The following is a 22,049-nucleotide window of genomic DNA, read 5'->3' as shown; positions in this document are numbered from 1 at the left end:
CATACTGACCAAATTTTCAGTCAAATTGGTCAAGTATTAACATAGATATGAGCATTTAAGAGAGAGCACGGCCGCCATCTTGGATGACGTCCTAGCAGGAAAATGCACCAGGTGGGGGATGTCCACTCAAGTCCAAAATACTTTCTAGGACACATACTAAACATTTTTGATAAAAAATTCTGCCTACACGAACTTTCTATAGAAGTGCTGAATATTTATGAGAGTGAGCGGTCGCCATTTTTGATATCATCATAGCAGGAGAATGGACCAGGTGGCCGATGTCCACCCAAGTCCAAAATACTTTCTAGGGCACCATCTAAACATTTTTGAAAAAAATTTTCCCTACTCAAACTTTCCTACAGAAGTGCTGTCAGATCCTGGACTACCACAGTTTGTCAAGAGTTTATATATATGTTACACACAAGCTAATGAACTTAAACTCAGAAAAATACAAGAACGTATTAACAGCCTTAAACATTTTCACTTAAATTTAAGAGCTCAAATGTGATTCTTTTTATGCGTCTGTTAAAAAAGGGAAAAGAAATCAATATTCTTCTTTATTGAATGCAAAAAAAAAAAAAAAAAATATTTTAAGTGACTTTATAAAGATTTTCTTTTTTGAATTTTATATTTTATATTCTCTACTTCAATGACGTAGATTATCAAACATCAAAAACAATTATTTTCGCAGAATTGAAAAAAAAAGTTTATTTTAGAAACATAATTTTAGAAACAATTTGAATGCAAAAAAAAAAAAAAAAAAAATTATTTTAAGTGACTTTATAAAGATTTTCTTTTTTGAATTTTATATTTTATATTCTTTACTTCAATGACATATATTATCAAACATCAAAAACAATTATTTTTGCAGAATTGAAAAAAAAAGTTTATTTTAGAAACATAATTTCTTCTACAGTTAATATGTCAGCATGATTCTTTTAAACATAAATATAAATAAATATTTTACATAGCTATACCTCGTTTATCTGTAAGTACTTTGCTATGATTTATCTCAAATCTAGTTTATTTTATCCTTTAGCCTAGAAGATTAGTTAATCAAGTTAATTTTCTAAATTTACAGGTTATCTTCATACACTTGTTTCAAAAAATATAGTTCTATTTCGTATCAAAGATGTTGGCATGTTGTTTCTAAACTAAAAATGTGTTAAAATTGTATGTACTAATAAGTGCAGGAAGTTATTAATCACATTCTTTTTTCTGTAAGCATTTTGGAAATTCTCCTTTCAAATTCAAGTATTTTACTCTTTAAATTAGATGATTGCTGAAAAAAAAAATTGTTTGAGACTGTTCATGTATGAAAAATTATTAAAAGATAACTAATTAAATAAAACTACTAACCTAAAATGAATTATTAACTTAAGCAAATCATAAATTTCAAAAATGGCTATTCTAAGGCTTCAGTGAAATACTTTCTTCAGTACAAAAAAGCTTAGCACACCATAGCATTATACAAAACAAAATTCATCAGCGGTTTTATCTTCGAAACTCATTAATGGTATTTTATTTAATTTTTAATTGAGAAGGATTTTTTTTTCTTTCCCATTGCAGTAGATTTCGGAATAATTACTTCAAAAGATTTATGGCATGTGTCAAAAGAGAAATAGTAGCTGATAAGATTCTACTAGTGTTCCTTGCCTATGATTTTTTATTCTTACTATTTTCAGCGTAATGTTCCTGCAATGAATGTGTTATGCAACCCTGGAATGAAATTAAGACACTGGAAAGAAGTTTCCAAAATTTGTGGTAAACGTGTTGTCCCTGATACTTCAACGACTTTTGAAGATCTAATACAGTTGGGAGTGCAAAATTTTGTAGAAGAAATAGGACCCATAAGTGCAACTGCAGCTAGAGTAAGTATTGCATTTTCTGAATTTTGAATCAGTCTTTACATTTTATTTTTTCATACAAACTGTGATAAGTTGTCGGTGGTAAATACATTGGTTGTTTTCAATCTAGATCATTGTTTAAATTTTTTCATTGTATTTTATTTTTGTTATAGTTCAAGTTAACGAGACATTTTTCTCCAGGTTCCCATAAGTCCAAAGTTAAAATAAGGGAATGTGGGACAAATTGAAATGGTAAAATATTTACTATGTTTTTAGTGCCATCTATCTGGTAATACTTTAACCATGTAGTTAACATGTAGTCTATTCCAGTCAGAAAAAGTTATCCCTGAAGATCAAAGCATATAATAATACAAGCAATTTTAAAAAATTGATACTCATACACTACGTGTCCAAAAAAAAAAAGTAACATGCCTTAATATTTGGTTGGACCACCTTTTGTGCGTATTACAGCTTTCATACACCGTGGCATTGCTTCAGTGAGCTTTTGTAGAGTATCTCTTTTTATTTTCGCCCACAATTCCATCAAGAGGTCTCCTAAACATTCGATAGATGAAGGAAGTGTGGTGTATGATCTTAAATCCTTTTCGAGTACGTCCCACAGATTCTTGATTGGATTGAGGTTTGTACTTTGTGGTGGCCAAATCATGTGTTGAAATGATGCATTGTGCTTATCGAACCAAGATTTAACAATTGTAGCTCGGGGTACTCTGGCGTTATCGCCTTGGAATACACCACTACCGTCAGGAAAATAAAAGTCCATAGATGGTACAACATGATCATCCAAGATGTTAAAGTACTGTGCAGACTTCATTTGGTTGGTGCACAATACAGCCGAGCCTAGTCCAGATGAGCAGAAACAACCCCAGATCATTACACTACCTCCGAAAGAATGCACAGTGGGAACGAGACATGTAGGGTCCATTACTTCGTGTGGCTCTCTTCGAGCCCTGATGCGTCCAGCATTTTGAAAGAGCGTAAATCTTGACTCATCGGACCACATGACCTTTCCCCAATCATTAACAGTCCAATTTTTATGGTCTTTTGCAAATTGCAGTCTCTTTCTTCGATTAATGGCACACACAAGTGACTTCCTTATTGTAACACAGCTTCTTAGTCCCGATTTTTGAAGTTCTCGTCTCATTGTGCACTTGGAAATTGTTTTACTTCCCTCGTTGAAGAGTGCTGTGAGTTGAATGGTCAATTTCTTGCGATTTTTCTTCACTAATGGCTTTAGAGAACGCCGGTCACGTTCGTTCAGAATGGATTTACGACCACAAAGATTTCGTGAACAGGTAGCTTCTCCACCATCTTTCCACCTTTTAATAATGCGTTGAACAGTTCGCAATCTTATACCACTAATTTCAACTATGTCTTTGCATTTTGTCCCACTTTGGTAGAGGCCAACAACTTGCCCCTTTTGAACTCTGTTACATCACTTCCTCAAACACAACTACCGATTCCAGCCATGCTTACTTCGAACTAAACAGTCTTCTTGTGCAACGACCGCATTTTAAGCTTGCATCGAGCAAAGATTTATGCAAATATCTTTAATACTCATTGAATCACCTTCTTCCAAAATTTGAACGTTAATAATTCAAACACTACTTTTTTTTGGACACTTAGTGTATATTAATATTTTGTATACAAATACAAAAACTATTTTTGTTGTTATAAAATGATAAAGCCATTGTTTTTACATTTTAAACATTAATTGGGGCCTACTAATATTTTTATTTTGTACAAAGCTTATTTTTATTTTAAACTAGCTGCATTGCCGGGATTTGCACGGTCTACCTCGAAAATAAAAGTTACGTCAAGTGACGCATGTTCAACAATCGTGTTTCAGTTAGAGAAAAAATAACTACTGCAAAATTTCCCGTAAAAATAGTCATTCTTAAAGAAAGAATACGGCAAGTCAAAAATTCCCGAACAAGTTAAACTCAACTTTCCTGATTAGCTTCTCCTGGCAGTACAAGAAAAAGAAAAAAAAAGAAAGAAAGAAGATAAATCGCCAAATAATAATCAAAAAAGGACATTTTTACCTCAAAAAAAAAAAAAGAAAAAAATAATAATAATCACAGTCAAGAAAAAAAAAAGGGTCAACCTTTCTGAATGGTTTTATTCATGCTAATTTCCCAGTAAGCAAAATATCTTGCCTCAGTATTGCATAAAGGTTGACATGCAAGAAAAATAATCTTGCATTAATGCTGCCTCAATATTGTTATGTTACTCCATTTATGCTGTCAGCTGCCTGCCACAATATTGTCTGACAAGGTGTATGCAGCATAATATCAGGAAAATATCAAGGTAGGCTGCTTTTGTAATATTGCATACGTATTGATATGACAGGATAATATCAAGATGTTGTCATGACAGCATGAAATCAAGGTCTAGGCAAGATGATCTTGCTTTTGTAATCTTGCATACGTATTGATATGACAGCATAATATCAAGATGTTGTCATGACAGCATGAAATCAAGGTCTAGGCAAGATGATCTTGCTTTTGTAATATTGCACACGTATTGATATGACAGGAAAATGTCAGGATACATTGACATGACAGTATGAAATCAGCACGTTTGCAAGGTGTTTTATCTATTTATTTATTTGTATTATTTTCACTTTAAACTCGAGAATTAAATTTCATTCTTTAATTATTTCTGTTATTCTTCAAGATAGTTTTCTAGCCTAAGAATATTTTCTTAAAGCTGACATCTGATCGGAAATTCGTATAAAGGTATTAATAGTACTCGCAATTTAATTTAAAAAATGAAAGTTTCTTCGGTTTGCGTAATACTTGACTTATTTTTTAAATTCACGCTTCTAATTGTATGATAAAGACATAAAATGCCTAGTTAGGAATAATTGCGGAAGTTTTTATAGCACATTTAAGAGTAAAGATAGCAAAATAATAAATAAATAAATAAATATATTAAAGTACATTTTCAAATGGATGTCAGCATTGAAAATATCCCATGGACAAAACATATGAATTTATCTTAAAGAATAACATAAATAACCATTGAATAAAATTAATCTTACGTGAGATTGAAGTGATAATACGAAATTCTGGGCTTCATGTCCTTTGTTTCAAAGTCTAGGGACAAAAAAAGTTATTTTCGGCCATTTCTAACATTGATCGCACATCGTTTGCGATATGACTAGTTGTTTAGTACTATATTAATAAACAAATGCAGTTAACAGTCATTCATAAGTTATTCCTTAAACAATACTATTCCACACTAATAACTAAGCAACCAACTTAACGAAGCCTAAAGCAAAGCCACGTGCAGCTCCTCTGAACCAACTGAATCGGAGGTCGAAGGAAGAAGATGTGCCAGAAATGCGAGGAACGCTGGGTAGAAAGAACTGTTCGCATGCGCAAGTATCAACGAAGGTTCGCCTGTTCTATTGTGTACTAATTACCTTGACGGTGACAGCATGAAATCAATATCATCTTGACGGCGTCAACATGTATGAAATGTTGTTATTGTAAGGTAATATCAATATTGATATTTTAAGATGAATGCAATGTTGCATATGTGTTGTTATTGTAATATTGCTTTTTAATCTTTATGCAAGCTTTATGCTGTATGAAACACTTCAATATTGACGTCATCAGTATAATATCAAGATCTGTCAAGGGTGATGCAAGAAATTTTGCTAGTAGGGTTAAAATGAGATTTCGCAAATGATAGTTTTCCGATATGAAAATGCTGTTCCATATTAGGCTTAAGAATGCTTTTAACTTTTTTTCCCAGTGATTTTGCAGCCTTGTTTTTTGTGAAATTCGAAAGAAGAGAAACAATTGTAGGAATATTTTTTGCGGGCGTTCAAATGGAACCTGAATTCAGAAAATCGGATAATTTTTTTGGGTAGAAAGAGGCATTAAATTCTATTTTCGGAAACTAAATTTAAAATTGGATTGGTTTGGTACTTTTTTGACGTTTGACCCCCCCCCCCCCCACGTTCCTTCTGGGGTGCCCAAATACCTCCCTGCTAAATTTGGGCGCAATCCGACAAAAACTGGATTTGTATAGGGAACATACATATGTACACATATATACATTCTTTGTTTTATTTATATAGATATTTCGTACAATTAGTTGAGTGCATGCAGGGCAAAGTGCAGTATTTCATTTCTTTTGCTTACTCAATCATCTATTAAATCATTTATCTATTCATTTAATAATTTAGTTATTTATATTCCTTCATTTAATAATTAACTTACCTATTCATTCATTTACTTATTTTCTAGCTGATTTAGTATTTTATTCACTCATTTATTTTTTCTTCTATATTGATTAATTACTTTATTCATTTATTCGCTTATTGTTTTATTATCTATTCATTTATTCTTTTACGTAGTCATGCATTTGATCAAAAATATTTTTATTTTCAAATAGCAAGGACGGATACAAGGGAGGGGCAATGGGGCGATTCCCCCTCCCTTGAGTTCCAAATTGAAGTTCTAAAACTCAAGCGCATGCTACCTTTGACAAAATTAAGGAAAGGAATGGGTTTCGGATCTTTCTCCCGGAACTTTTTTGAAATTGAAGTTTTAAAAGGGCGATATTTCAGACAATCTTTGGTGATATTAGGAGGACGAGTTTGGGGTTTTTCCTCCGAGTATATTTTGCAGAATTTAAGTCTTAATGATGGGATTGTGGACATTTCAGGTACTGTTTATGGAAGAAATGGGCAGTGACTTATCTCTTTTAATTTTTGGAAATTGAAATTCCAATAATAAAGAACAATTTTAAAATGTTAAGGAGAGGGGGTTTCAAAACATTGCCCTGGAATCATTATGAAATTAAAGTTCTAATGTGCAATTTTAGAATAACTTTTTCAATGGGAAAACGAAAGGAATAGGCTTGTTCTTGGATAAATTTTGATATTCTAGTCGCGTCATATAAAAATGTGGTGCGGCTCTCCAACGCTCCCCCCTCTATCAAGCATGTGTGAATTAGATACATAGTAGAGGTAAACTAAAAAATCAACTGCCCTCTCCTATAACAATTTCTGGATCTGTCCATGTCAAATAAAAGCTGTTTTATTAGAAAAATATTTTATTTTTCATTTTAGCCGATGGAAGAAAGAGAAGTGAATGTTTTTTGCTTTTTTAAGGAAAAAATTACTGCCAAAAATTGAAAATAATATTTCAATGCAAGTTTTATTATAAAATACAATTAGTATAAAATTATTGTTCTTTCTTTATGTGCTGTAATTTTCAAAACAAATTTCCAATTTTTTTCATTTTGAAAAAAGCGAGTTATCTTAACTATTTCACTTTTTTGCTTTGCCCCACATTACCTACTTGTTATCTCTCATGCTAGAGAATTTTTTTTAGTGAAATTAGTATTTTCTGAAAATAATTTTGATATAATTACTTTACATTTTGGATGAAATATTACAAGTTCAAATAATTCACTTGAATGTGAGCTTATTAGATACAATGAGGTGCAATTTTTGTGTTAGTCTATTGATATTAAAATTACTTTTCATAATATTTTTTATTACCCATAAAATTGATTCATAATTTTTTTTAAGTTTCACCATATCTTTACTTTTTTTGTTTCTATTTAATACAAACCTAATTAAAAAAAAATGTGTATGTGGGTCATTCTCTAGAAAATGTAACTTTTGAACGTAAATATTTTTCAACTCCGAAACCTTTTGTTTTCTTTTTTTTTTAATTCTTACATGAAAGTGTTACGTACTAGAAGTAACTGTAAACAATGGCCCTGCTAAGTTCCAATTATTTTGCTCATAAATAAAAAAATTAAAAAAATGCCTAGTTCACGGAAATAAAAAAAAAAAAAAAAAAAAAAAAACTTTTAGTGTTTTGAAATTGAGGCTAATCTAATATCAAAGTAGTAATTTTTTTAATTGTGCAAACAATGAGCTATTTTAATGATTAGTGGTAATCTAATGTTAAGCTATCTTAATTATAGTGAAGTTTAATTAATAGTTATCCTTTTAGTTCAAATGTGTATTAAAAAATAGTATTTAGCAAATTTGAGAGTATACTGGCAATTATTAATTTTGGTTGAATACCTAAGATTGATGTATTTCTTCTCCATTTATTTTCGCCTCAGAAATAATGACATTGATAAGGTCTGACACAGAGGTGACATGGAGGTGAGGAATTTTCCATTAATATAGGCTTAATAGATACATTTTTCAGGGAAATATTTTTGTTTCTGTGTTGCTACAATCTGCACATGTCAAGCATATGAAAACATGTTCACTTCTTTTTTTACATTAATTTACATCCCGAAAATTCAAGTTCACAGAAGAGAGATGTCACAATGACCACACTTAGTTTTAAAACCAAATCATACTTCTTGTTTTTCGGCAAAAATCTTACAACTTCTTTATGACTGAAAATAAACAAGGGAGCTCCTTTGTATCATGGAAAATAAAATGTGATGTCATTACTGCCTCGTGTTAAGGAGGAATGGCATTTTGTGTTTAGGTAACGGAGGTGAGAATTTATTGTGTGACATGACTCCTTATCCTATTAAAACAAACTAAAACACAACATTAAAAATGAAATATATTTAAAGAATTAGTGTTTGAGACACTTGTGAAAAGAATAATAAATAAATAAGTATATACTTTTAATTAAACAAGTTATTAAGCAACATAGGACGTGCCACGCATGTGAGAATTCACGTATTGTGAACCAAAAATATACTAAAATAAAAATTATTGTTAAAAAATTATTGGCAGGCTTAAATAGCGAGGGCAGATCTAGAAAATGTTCAAGGAGGGGGCGATTTTTACTCTTTTAAATTTCAATTTCTAAAAATTTTTGAGGGAGTGTACAGTCAACTCCCGCTATAACGCAATTCGACTTACGCGAAATGGCTATAACGCGAATTTTTCACGAACCAAGAGTTTTAGAGCTAACACGAATTTTTCGCCTACAACTCAAACTTTTTTGCAAGGAAGTATCAGCTTCGTTACTGACTACTAAATATTCATTTCAGTAATGTTATTACATTCCTTTAAGCATCACTGACAGCCAAAGTTCCCACACCAAACTAGTCTAGTGGATCAAATAACCACTCAGCATCTTTCATTTATTTATTTTTTTCATTCTGAACATAAAAGTTGATGAAATATGATAGCACCTTAGTGTCACCTTTATCTAAAGTTTGTGAAAATGGGGAAAAAAAGAAAGTTTCCGATAATTATTTTAAAAAAAGGCTATGATTCTCGATATGCCTGATCAACTACAAAACGTCAACGGTAGCAGGACAATCAGTATGAGTGACTCTTCCATACGTACAATTAAAAGTCAAAACGAAAAGATATCCCTAAAAATTCAGAACTTAGTTTCATTCATTTTGTGCACCATAAAGTATTTCATGTTGAATAACAGTTTTTTATTTTTTTAAATACAGTAAAAGTTCAGTTCCTTAGGCAAGAAACTTTGGAATGCTTTAGAACTGTTTGGGGGGTGTTTTTTAGTGTTTAAAAGTATTTGGTATGCTTTAAAAAAATCGTATGTATATATTTTTCCACAACGCAAAATTTCGACTTACGCGAGGAGTCGGGATTCGACTGTAATCGCTTTCCTTTACATCATCAAAAGTGTCTTATGGTTGTGTTTCTTTCGAAAAATATCCAGGGTAAGCCCTTAAACCTTCTAATCTCTTCATAGTATAAAATGAAGTCCCTAGAAAGCGTCTGTGTGTTTGAACTCGCAAAACTCGAGAACTACCTTGCCGATTGAGCTGAAATTTTCACAATTTGTTCCTTTAAGTCCTGAAAAGGTTTGCAGACCAGTTCGAATAAAATTCGATGAATAGTTCTTTTTTTATTCCAATTTACGTCCAATTTTCACATAAATTCTCAAATATGGGGGTGAAAAATTACTTGCACATATTAATATTACATATCGTTAGAAAGGGTAGAATTTTCCGCGTTCTATGCAATTTGTTTCAATATCCTAACTTTATTATGGCGGGAGTTATTTGCATTTTTAGTTTGAATTTTTTTAGGCTTAGCTGAAATTTAGGCACTACTTTCTTCATTAAATAAATCAATAAAAAGTGAAGGAATTGTCACGCAGCTTTCTTTTTGACGCCATTGGAAAAAGTGACCTTTTTTACTCCAGATCTAACTCGACCTATGGTCGAAAAAATAAGCTTTTATCTCGAAAAAAAAAAGGTACAAGTCTTTTTAAATCAAGTTTAAGAAATCTCGATTCCATTCAAATTGTGAACCATTTTCTTTCGCATTTTAATTCCTTAAACTTATTTTATTTTGTGTTTCCATGGTTACGCATTTTAAATCCATCTTTCTGGATTTAATTTCTTAAAAGCATTTTAATATATGTCGTCATTGTTTGGAAGAGAAATCATGATGTTTTTTTTTATTTATTTGCAACTCCCTTGCATCCGTCCTTGTTAAATAGATTTATTTTTGATGAAATTAAAAAGCATTGTTAAATGAATCGTTCCTTAAAGTTTTTACTGTAAAAAGCGTGTGATAGAAAAGTTACACTTTTTGAAGAATGGCCCATGTATGTATATTGCTTGTTCTTATATGATTTAAACCCTCCTTCTGCAATTTATTAGGAGTTGGGACTTGAACGCACACTGAAACAAATGCAGGCTGAATGGAAAGATGTAGAACTTACTATCCTTCCTCATAGAGACAGTGGAACTTACGTCTTAGCATCTGTTGATGAAATTCAAACATTGCTTGATGATCATATTGTAAAAACCCAAGCCATGAGAGGATCACCATTTGCAAAACCATTTGAAGCAGAAACAAAGGTAGCTATATGGAATCAGCCTCAAGATCTTTTAAATACAGACACTTCACTAAAGATAATGTAGAAATAAGTGACGTATTTATAAATGTTTTTTTTTTTTGATATTTTTAAAGCTAGCTTTCTCGATTTTGTAATTTTTGTCTGAAATTCACTGTTGAGGTTATTAAAGTTAGAAAGCATATTTAGTTGTGCTTCTAAGCATACAATACATTGAAAGGAAGGAAAATAGTTTCATAATAAATGTTTATGTAATTTTAAGTTTCTTAGTGAGAAATTGATAGTATTAAATAACACAAACGACATTTTCTGATAATGCTGTGATTTAACAAGCATTTCTTTTTGGTAAGCTAATTTAATTCTTGAGCAGGACAGGGATTTAATAGTGATATTTGCCTTGGAATCGGGGAATTAAAAATTGTCCGCATAAGAGGGGTATCCGCATTTGAGGGGTGTCCCTTAGGAGGGGTTTTACTGTATATATATTCACTGATCATAAAAACTGATCTTTTTTTTTTCAGCTCTGTTTTAGTGTTTTCAATATAATTTTCTTTCGGACACTTTGTGAAGTTTAAATTTGTATGTTTTTATGATGTGTATAAATGTTTTATAATGAAATATTTTCCATTCTGCTCTCTCCTTTTCACGTTCATGTTTGCTTTTTCAATACATGCTTTGTTCTCCCTTCTTTTTATGCAAATATTGTAAATTTCTAGTTTTTGATGTTTTAAACTTCTAAACAATAGTGGATCACACATACATTACTTCTGAACTAATTGAATTAAAAGTAAACATAATGAAAATGCATGACGCCCTGCTCTCAAAGAGCTTAGAGTTTCTGATAGCAAATTAAGGTTTTGTTTACGATGTTTTATGCATCATACATTTTTTTTTTTTACAGTCATGGGAAGACAAATTGAAACTAACTCAAGATGCAATTGATGAGTGGATAAAAGTTCAGATGCAATGGCTTTATTTAGAACCAATATTTTCTTCTCCTGATATAATGCAACAAATGCCTGTTGAAGGACGCCTCTTCAAAAATGTTGATAAAAAGTGGAGACAAGTTATGGAAGAAACAACGAATAGAAGAAATGTAATAATGAAAATTTTCAGTTTTCCTTAGTCAAATTTTAATTGTGTTTTACAACCAATTAGATTAAAATTATGAAGATGACTGCATATCTTTTAAAGCGCTATGTTGTACTATATTATCTTGAATAAAACCTGCTCCCTATAAAATTAATATATAAATTCTAAGAGGAAAAAATAATTTCTTGCAAATTTTATTAAATTTTCTGTATAATTGATGGCAAAGCACTTCAAAATAACCAAAAAGGTAGACACTGCACTTTAGTAGCATACAGGCAATTGCAAATCACCTTTAACAACAGTTTTTGCTGAACCATTGTGTAATTGGAGCAATTGCAGGAATACAATTTTAATTCCTAACTGTCATTTGCTCCTTATTTTAAGGTGGTTGAAATAATTTGTTTCATTCACTAGAAAGTAAAATAAAGTTCTGAAACATATTAAAATGTCCTAAAACAATGAATCTTTTAATTTTAAAATCTATTAAACTAAACAAAACATATCAAATGTGTACCTTAAAGTAATGAAAATCATTTCCTCAATACTTTTGCGGTGGTATCAATTTATATGTACAGTGAAACTTTGATAAGTCGAAGTTGCAGGGAATGCGAAAAAAAATCGAGTTATCGAAAATTCGGCTTATCGAATACGAAAGCAAAGCTATGAAATAAAATAAAATACCACCACTGACACTCATTAAATTTATAATATGATCAAAAAAGGAATAGAATAGCATATCAAAAATAAAATCGTCCCCTCAAAGCAGCAGTAGGATATTTTACTGTTATTCCTGAGATTAAATATCTTACTGTTTCACATGCAGTACTGCTGCTTTGAGGTGACTATATACTTAACATAATTAATGTATAATATGATGCAAAAAATTCAAGAGTTTTCATAAGTTGGAAAACAATTTTATAATTTTATGTGGGATATAATAATTTTTACTTACCGGGAAAAAAATATTTAAAAAAAAATCCTGTTATCAAACAGTTTAATATTAATCATTCGTTTAATAGTCATTGGATACTTTTAACGCATCAAAGAGGGAGTCGGGAACATTTGGAGGGGATTCTATAAAAATGCGCTTCACATCTGCTGCTTTTCTTGCATATTTTTTTTGCATCGACAATCGAAACAATTTTTTGATTTTTTTATTGTTGAAAAGTTGGAGGCACATCAAACTTCAATGCAGTTTCCTTCTTCTTTTTCCGAGAGCCAAGGCAGTCCCCTTGTCATTTTGGTCACCGGGCCCCCTCCCCCCATAAAACCTATAAATATTACATTACTTGGATTCTAAACCAGGCCCCTCAAAGAGCTGCACACCTAGTTTCTGACTAGGCTGACAGGGCCTCTCATTGGCCCTGTTCTTTGCTACGCCACAATCAAATAAACTCAATTTTTTCTAGGTAGCTTAAAATTTTAAATATTCTTTTAGTCTATTTCAAAGTTCTATTCCAAACTTTCAGGAATCAATGAAACAACACCACAAACATTAGCTTTCAAAACAACGAAAGAAAAAAGCCAGTCTTGGAAAGATCAGCAGCTTTGTAGAACACCGCAGAATCCCAAAAATAGTCCATAACCCTCCCTCTCTCTTTTTCATCAAAAGTGGAATTATTCCATAATCCCGAATATATGCACACCTCCCCATCATTTTTTCCATCCCATTTTCGGGCTGCACTAAATCAAAGATTTGGTTTTCCCCATGAGCAGGTTTTTCTTTTCTACGGAACGAAATGAAGTAAACAATATTTTAAAAGGAAAAAAAAACTTGCCAAATTATGTGTAAATAATTGGTTTCAGAGGTTTATTTGATCCAATTTGTCTAGACACCTTTTGATGCAATACAATGCCTCCGATTTCTTTTTTTTTTGTTCATACTTTTGAGGGAGGGGAAAAAAACACAATTTCGACTTATAGAGTTACGTTAACAAGGAAACTTGGACGGCAGCCTTGAAATAAAATTCGAGTTATCGAATATTTCAAATCAACGAAATTTTGCTTATCGAAAATAAATAAGATTAATTCTCCATTCAGTTAGACGGGAATAAATATTCACTTCGACTTATCGAAGTTTTCGGCTGATCGAAGTTCAACTTACCGAAGTTTCACTGTATGTGACTATGTGTCAAGTGATTGTCTTAAATTACATATATCGCTTCATCTCTCCTGTATCCATTATTTTTCAGTCATGCAAAATCTGTCGTAAGTCATAAATTAATGATATAATTCCTTCTTTTTTTCTTGCCTAAGGATAAACTGAAAATTTGTTGGTAGGCTTCAAAATTTTGCATATTTTTGAGTAATATTTATTTTTGTATTTCAGAAATATCCCTTTTATTATAACATGAATATTCTGAGCAAAGTTGTTTGATAACATGCCTTTTAAACTCTTGTAGGTTTTAGAAAATACAACATCCAAAAATGTGTATTCTGATTTATGTAACTGCAATGAAATGCTGGACAAAATCAATAAAGGCCTAAATACATATTTAGAAATGAAAAGACTATTCTTCCCTAGGTAAATTTATTTTTCTTTTTTTTTTCCTTTCTTGTAATTTATGCACTTCAAATATTTTAATGCTTTAGACCAGGGACTCACAACCACTGAACCAGCAGATCAACTGGAAGTTAGCCTATAAGTTTAAACATGATTTTAAAATGTTTTTTAATTTCAGTCAAGCTAAAATAAGCAAGTTTTCTATAATTGTTCTTGCCATTTAAATTTAATTCTTCTTAAAAAAAATATTTATGAATAAGCTCTTTGATTTGAATTTTACTAAAAGATTTTTGCTTCTTTGACTACCTTTTCCGTCAGGAGAAATAAGTAAATTTTTTTTTCTTTATTTATTGACGTTGATAGTTTTGACTTTAAAAAAATTAATTGCAGTAAAAATTTAGTTGCACTTGAATTGTTGTCAGTTTTACTATGTTTTAAATTTTAACTTCATATGATTTTATTCATATTCCACTGCAAGTTGTGTTGTTTCCTGCCTCAGTAACAAATCTACAAATTTTCCAAGCCAGGGCAAATCTTGAAACGGCTGCCCCTACTCCTTCAAATTTTTAAAATGAGTTTCAAAAAAAAAAAAAAAAGAAAGGTTGAAGTTGCCGCCCAGAGCAAGGTGCTCCTGCTTGCTCCCTCTAGATCTGGCAAGGTCCCTCCTCTCTCGCCTGTAATATCCCTCTGCTTTAAAACTGTATTCAAGCTTAACGTTAGAAGTAAAATTTTTATTTGAAAATATGACTGTAAAGGAACATAATTTATTTACATGATTATATTACTTATTTAAATGCTTGTTGTTCCTTACATTTTATTACTTTTTACTCATTTTACAATAAAATTTAAAACAATGGGTTCTTGATATTTTGTTTGTAGATTTTTTTTCTTGTCTAATGATGAAATGCTTGAGATATTATCTGAAACTAAAGATCCTCTACGAGTGCAACCCCACTTAAAAAAATGTTTTGAAGGCATAGCAAGTTTAGATTTTGATGAAGATCTGAGGATTCATGGAATGTTGAGCAGTGAAGGTGAGAAAGTGCTGTTTATGAGCATAATTGGAACCAAAGAAGCCAGAGGCCAAGTTGAAAGGTGGTTATTGCAGGTAGAAATGTCTTCTATTTCATCTAAATTTAGTGGATTTAAATTTTTATCGAAGTGACTCCAAAAATATATGTAAAACAAGCTTTATACGGTTCTGAAAATTCCTTTTGGCGTTGCCTTTTTTTTTCTTAAAAATGCCAAAGCTTTTCTAAAATGTTTACCTGCCAAATCTACTGTGTTTGACGGGTTCACTCCCCCACCACCTAACTTAATAGGCTAACGATTGGACTAAAATTATTTTTGAAAACTGCTACAAACTCTCAAAAGATCAAGTGAGGCAAAAATAGTAAAATTTGCAAAATTACTACAAATTAAAGATGTTTTTCCATTATTTTTTAATTTACTGTATCCCAAAATTTAAACGCTGGCAATTATTAAGATTGTTCAACATTTTCAGATTAAAATGCAATTCTGAAATTATTTGATTCAATAAAATGTTATGCAAGGGCTGTTAGAACAGGTTCTGACCTTATTTATTTATGCATTGTGAAAAGCAAATGGATATGAGTCAAGTGCACTTGCATGAGCTAATCTTGAACTTTTGTGTGCATGCGTGAATATTTTTTTCATCTGTCAATAGCGTCAGTTGCTTGAAAAAAGTTTGACTGAGTTAATGTGTAGGCCTCTCATCAGATTTTTTAATTAAAAAAAATGAGGGAATGATTGGAGGAACGCTGCTGCATCAGATTGCACTTAAGTTAGAATTTTTGGCAACAAAATGGGCTCCTGTAGTTTAATGGGCTCCTTACCTCCATAATATGGCCCCTTGTGACTTCTGTCTGTTCATCACACTCAAGAGGCAATTGAAATGTTAGTGCTGCTCCAGTCGTTTCTTCATTTTTCTTGAAATTAAAGAATTTGACAAGTGCACTACACTTCACAGTGCACATAGTACCTTATAAATAATAATCTAGAAAAGACAATACAAATTAGCTATCAGTGAGGTGAAAAGTGGAATTCATTGATATTTTACTTGTTTATTTATTTTCTTCCTCCTAGTTAATGTCATTTCCAACCTTCTTCTTTTTTTTTGAGCAATCATGATTGCTTATTGTTCTCACTTGACTGTTTTGAGGTCCTATCATTTTATTTTCCCACCAGCATCCTCTGCCAGCACCACCGTCGACTGGCTCCTCACGATGCTGCTCCCATAGTGAAAACTGTCTCCAGGTTGCGTCCATATCCTACACACACACGCATACAAACTCACACATCTGCACATACACTCCTACACACATACACACACACACGAACGCACACACACAGTACTGCATACATAACATGCATACACATGCATACACACACACACACCCGTACACACACACGCACCCACACACATGTGCCTACACAAACACGCGCATACAACACACACACACACTCGTGATTGCGAAAAACATAATTTGAATTCAAGATGCCAAAAATTCAAATTATTATTATTATTTATTTTTTTATTTTATTTTATTTATTTATTTTTTTTTTTTTTTTTTTGCACAGGTTCAAGATGTTATGCTGGTGTCTGTAAGAAATGTTATCCTAGATGCTCACAAGGTAATTTGTATGATGCTTAGTATATTTTATGATGTTTTATCGCTGAAAATTTTAGCATAAAGAATTAGTTTCTTTCATAAAAAAAGTATAGATTCAATTTCATGTTTTGTCCTTAAAAATAATTTTGTGATGTAAAGCTTTCAGGTGTTTATGACTAACAAGTAAAATTTACTCATAAACTTTGCTATAAAAAGTTGCTTTCAAAACATTTATTTGGTCACATTCAGACACAAATAGCTAATACTAAAGCTCTAGTTTTAAGATTATCAATTCAAACATATGAATGATTATGAAAAAGATTAAAAATTACTTAAAAACCTCTAACTCTTACTTGTGAGATTTTATGGTTTATTATTGAAACTCAAATATTGCTATCACAGCACTTAGGACTTGACATTATCTTCAAAAGTAAAGTAACATCTTAGCCAGAATTGCTTCGAAACACAGAATTAAAGTGCAGTATATAATGTACTTGGCAAAACTAGTTAATTACCTAGTGTTTGCATGGATGTCACATTTCTCTTTATTTCCAAACTATGCTTTGAAAAAGTGATGTATCCAGAATCATTTGCATCCCCAAAAATGACTTACTGGATTGCATGGTTTGACTAAATGCTTTTTATACCATGTAATATCTAACTAGAAATTTTAAGTAGCAACTAACTTTTGCCTAGATGCCAAGATTAAGTGTTCATTTTGTTACATGTACAGTGAAACCTCCCTTAACGGACACTCCCGAATAACGGACACCTCTAATTAACGGACATTTTTGCAAGTCCCAGTCCCTCAGTATAGGCCATTCCATGTAATTCACTCTGAATAACGGACAGTTATTTCACAAAAAATTTCCCTTGCGATCGTAGCACTTCCGTTTTTTTTTCTTTTCACATAATATCTTAGTAACTGCTTGCCTTACAAAGCTTTTCATCCTCCACAGCTGATATTCTCCCCCCCCCCCCCGTCATTTCCTTATCACTGTTTCTTGGAATTAAAAGGGTGGTAATGGGCAGAGGCAGCGATTGGGGCTTAAAAGTAGGGGGCAGAAAAAAAAAAAAGACATGGTACTTTTTGCGAGCAGCGAAAAAGAAAAAAGAAAAAAAAAAGTCATAATTTTGTTACGGCTAGTTTTGAGAGTGTTGAAGCAGATAAATGAAAACTGATGTCAGTCTAACAATTAACATATGTTTTTCTTAAGATTTTAATGAATTTTGTACACAATAACTATTCAAAAGTTACGATAAAAAAGAGGAAATTGGGCACTTTTTCTAACTGGGGCTCTCAGGAGATGCAATTGAGCAGACTAGCACCAGTAGTAGTCGGCTTTATGGCGCCGTGGTTTCGTTGGGTTGTTTAATTTTTAGACATGAAAAAGATTTGCCCATATTCAAGGTCATATTGCCAACTGTCAATCATGCAATAGTGATACTCGAGATAAAATAAATAAATTAACCATAAAAAAATTGCACAAGTAGAGAATTTTCGGAAGCACTGAAATACAGTATAGAATTGAAAAACTTTTTCCTGAGCAAAGGGCACACTGAAGGACTTGCTAAGGTAAATGATTTAAATATTTATATTTATAAACAGTCTTGTAATGCAAAAAAGAGATGTCAAACTGTTTTAACTGATTACTTTAATAGATTAAATGCTTTTTAAGACAAGTGTGTGCTGTCAGTATACTTTTATTAAAAAAAACAGATTAATTACTCTTGACGTAAAATGTAGTAAACCTTTCGCAATTGTTTCGATTGTGTTCTACAAAGGGAACAACAGCCCATTTTGAAAAAGGTAAATTAAGTAGTTCCTCCTAATAGCGGACACCTCCCAATAACGGACAAAACTTCTGGTCCCTTGACTGTCCGCTATTCGGAGGTTTCACTGTATAAAAACACTTTTATTCTTTTTTTGCAGGCTTATGCAGTAACTCCGAGACTTGATTGGATTGTTCAGTGGCCTGGACAAGTTGTCCTCTGCGTGTCACAAATTTATTGGACTGTAGAAGTTCACCAAGCATTTTCTGGAGGTCTTACTTCAGTGAAAAAATATTATGAAAAATTGAATGACCAGTTGAGTGGCATTGTTGATTTAGTCAGAGGGAAGCTGAACAAGCAAGTTCGTGTCACATTGGGAGCTTTAGTAGTCATTGATGTTCATGCTAGAGATGTTGTTCAAGAATTAATTGATAATGGTTATTATTGGCTTTTAGTATTTCAATCTGTGTTGTGCAAATGGAAATTATTTATGAAATATTGTCTTTTCTTGGTTGCAATTAAATCCCATTTTAACAAATCTCAAAAGGCCAGCAAAATAATTTCATTGTGACAAAATTTTGTTATATTCAAGGTATGAATGTTGTTATTGTCACTGTATGATTTCAGTTGGGGATTGTCAAAGTTATCTTTGAAACAAGATTTTGTAAAAAGAAAACAAGAACTGTAACAGACTTTGTTAAAATGGAATTTTTCTGTATATGCCTGTGTATTCCCAGGACTTTTTTGAAGAAACACCTTTTTTATCAATAAATTTGCATTTTAGTATGGCAGTTAATATTTTCTTTTCTGAAAATTATTTTTGATTTTTTTCAAATAGTATATAACTTAATTCAAATCATTATTTAGTTTTATTTTATTCTTAAATTTTTTCTTACTTTTTTTCATAACCTTACTGTAATGCTTTTTGATAACCAATTTTTCAAAAATATTCAACGAAAGTTTTAACATGCAAAATGATTAAATTATGTTGAAATCTTATTAGTATCAATCAAATTAAAGGTTTGAAGGAAGAAAATGAGTTTTTACTATTAATTCACTAATTATGTTATAGGGAAAAGTCCTGAATTGAAATGCATTTTTTTTTGCATCATTTTTATATTTGTTCATACTGTAATGTAACATGAATCAGCATTATAGTCAGGCCCGGACTGGCCCCATGCAGGCACACATGGGATGTAATCAGGACCAACATTTTTATCTTTCCCTCATGTTGGTTGAAAAATGAGGATTAGAAGGTCTTCTTTAGGGGTATTTAGAGTGCCTTGAATGATCAGAGTGGCGACAGCACATCCCCCCTGAGAAGCGGGAAAGCGCCTCTGTCCGCCGGAGGGCATCTTGACGAAATTCTCGTAGACTTAACATAGGAAGATTGGATGGGTCTCAGAAAAACGCTTTTTTTGTGAATAATTAGTTTTGTACTGACATTTCACCTTATGTCTCAAATGCATAAATGTATAGGCTATCACTTTTTATCATTTTTGGAACTCTAAGCGAGATATTGATTTAATTATAGAGCATTTATCTTGGGATTTTGGATTCCGATAGTGTTGGCGAGCTTTTTGGCTTCACTAACGTTGCGGCAACCATTCTCCGCTTCAGGAGCGTTTGATTTTCGGGTTTTAGAAGTTAGTTTTGCTTGTAAATGGGTTTCATCCCGTAATATTTTTACTCAAATGAAATAATTATGTGAGAATGAAATGCATCTTGATTGAAAGAAAAAGAAATATATATTAGTTATTATATGGAAACTATTTAAAGTTTATTCTATGAAGCTGCTTATTATTTATGATTCATTATAGAGAAAATTGAAACTGACCTAAACGGATAGACCGATTTTGAAAAAAAAAATTGTTCGAAAGGAGAGCTGATCGAGAGTGTTCTTAGCTAGGTCTAGGTTGCATCTTTAGATGGCATTCATTAACGAAGATATTAATTAAACCCGTCTAAAAGGTTTTTCGCAATTTTTGCAGTGAAAACATAGTTAAATCTTTTTTAATTTAACATCAAAATTTAGAGAATTTTTTTCCGTGTCTGATAGAATGAGTTTGGAACTTCCATATTTCATAGAATTCGAATTATAACGTTTTTAAAAACGCAGATTTTAATAACGACTAAGCCTTTATTCACGCGATTGATAAACGAATTTATTGTTGGCCGAAAAGGAAATTAAAAGCAATGATTTAAAATGATATTTCAATATGTTGTCAGTTTCTATTCAATAGCAAATAAAATACTTGACATTGATTTTTAATAATGTAAGGCTTTTAAAAGGATTTTCAATTTTTCCTCTTGGTTCTACAGTTGCGACTCAGTCTGTTTTTTTTTTTTTTGTTTTTTTTAATTTTTCATTTTTAAAGTAATGGTCTTCTTCCCTGATTCGTTTCTCTTGTGAAAGCTAAAATTTGTCATTTACTTTGTGTTTTTTACTTTGTCATTTACTATTCACGCACACATAACACATAATATCTAAAGAAAATGGTGATGTCGCTTATCACTTTCAAATTCGTTTTTCTTAGAAATCTTATATATGTATTTGTTTTTGGCGGATAAGTGAAAAAAAAGAATGGAGAGAAACTCAGTAGCCTGTGCGAAATGCTTCAGAAGCTGAAGTCACGTCTGCTGCCAAAACCGCGATAACGATTCACACTTAGTGGCAAATCGCCAAACGGTCAAAATTTTCTCTCGTCACCTGGACGAAAGTTGCGGCCACGCTTGTTCGGGGGGAAAAAACACCGCTGTTGTCGCCACTCTGTTCTCAAGGCACTCTATGGGTATTTTACTAACTCACTCTTTTACTGACTAGCTGTTATTTGTACCACTTATAATATATCCAATTTTGTCATCTGCTTTGTTGGTAGTTTTGTTTTGTAAAATATTTTTTCCATAACAGTAGTACTGGAGCGGTGTTTTGTTGTGTTTCAGCACCAATTCACACCTAATGATATCATTATATGCAGGGCCAGATTTAGAAGAGGGCAGGCGGGGCTACTGCCCCGGGGCCTCCACAACAAAGGGGCCCCCACAATAAATTTTTGACAAAATATCCAAACTTTCACGGGACGAAAATATCAGATATATACATATATATCAAAATATTCGGATATTTTCGAAAATATGATGATCTTTTCGAACCCTGATTAGGGACCTTCACTCCTTCGTTGCCCCGGGGCCTCCACACTTCCAAATCCGGCCCTGATTATATAACTTGAAAAACACTTCAACAGGCACTGATAGCCTTGAAAATAAACTAAAGTGCTATAATTACTCTTGTAATTCTGTAGACCTCCTGTAATTTCTTTACTAACATCATATAACTAATTATGTTATATTTACACAAGTAGTTTTGAGTTTTATTATATTTTCATGTTTC

At 31.9% G+C, this 22,049-nt stretch overlaps 1 protein-coding gene across 1 annotated transcript in view; it reads left to right on the top strand.

Moving 5' to 3' along the window:
* The first annotated feature begins 1,700 nt into the window (after positions 1–1,700).
* LOC129230089 (dynein axonemal heavy chain 7-like) overlaps positions 1,701–22,049 on the top strand; it is a 179,190-nt gene continuing 158,841 nt past the window's right edge. The window contains 7 exon segments of the mRNA XM_054864483.1: positions 1,701–1,871; positions 10,461–10,661; positions 11,559–11,753; positions 14,152–14,273; positions 15,132–15,360; positions 16,854–16,907; positions 18,819–19,095. Of these exon segments, the coding sequence (XP_054720458.1) occupies positions 1,701–1,871; positions 10,461–10,661; positions 11,559–11,753; positions 14,152–14,273; positions 15,132–15,360; positions 16,854–16,907; positions 18,819–19,095 (1,249 nt within the window).

This window comes from Uloborus diversus, chromosome 9 (genome assembly GCF_026930045.1).
Source record: "Uloborus diversus isolate 005 chromosome 9, Udiv.v.3.1, whole genome shotgun sequence".
In the NCBI taxonomy this organism is placed as follows: Eukaryota; Metazoa; Arthropoda; class Arachnida; order Araneae; family Uloboridae; genus Uloborus; species Uloborus diversus.
Note: the sequence above shows the minus strand (reverse complement) of the source record. Positions and strands in the feature narration are given on the sequence as shown.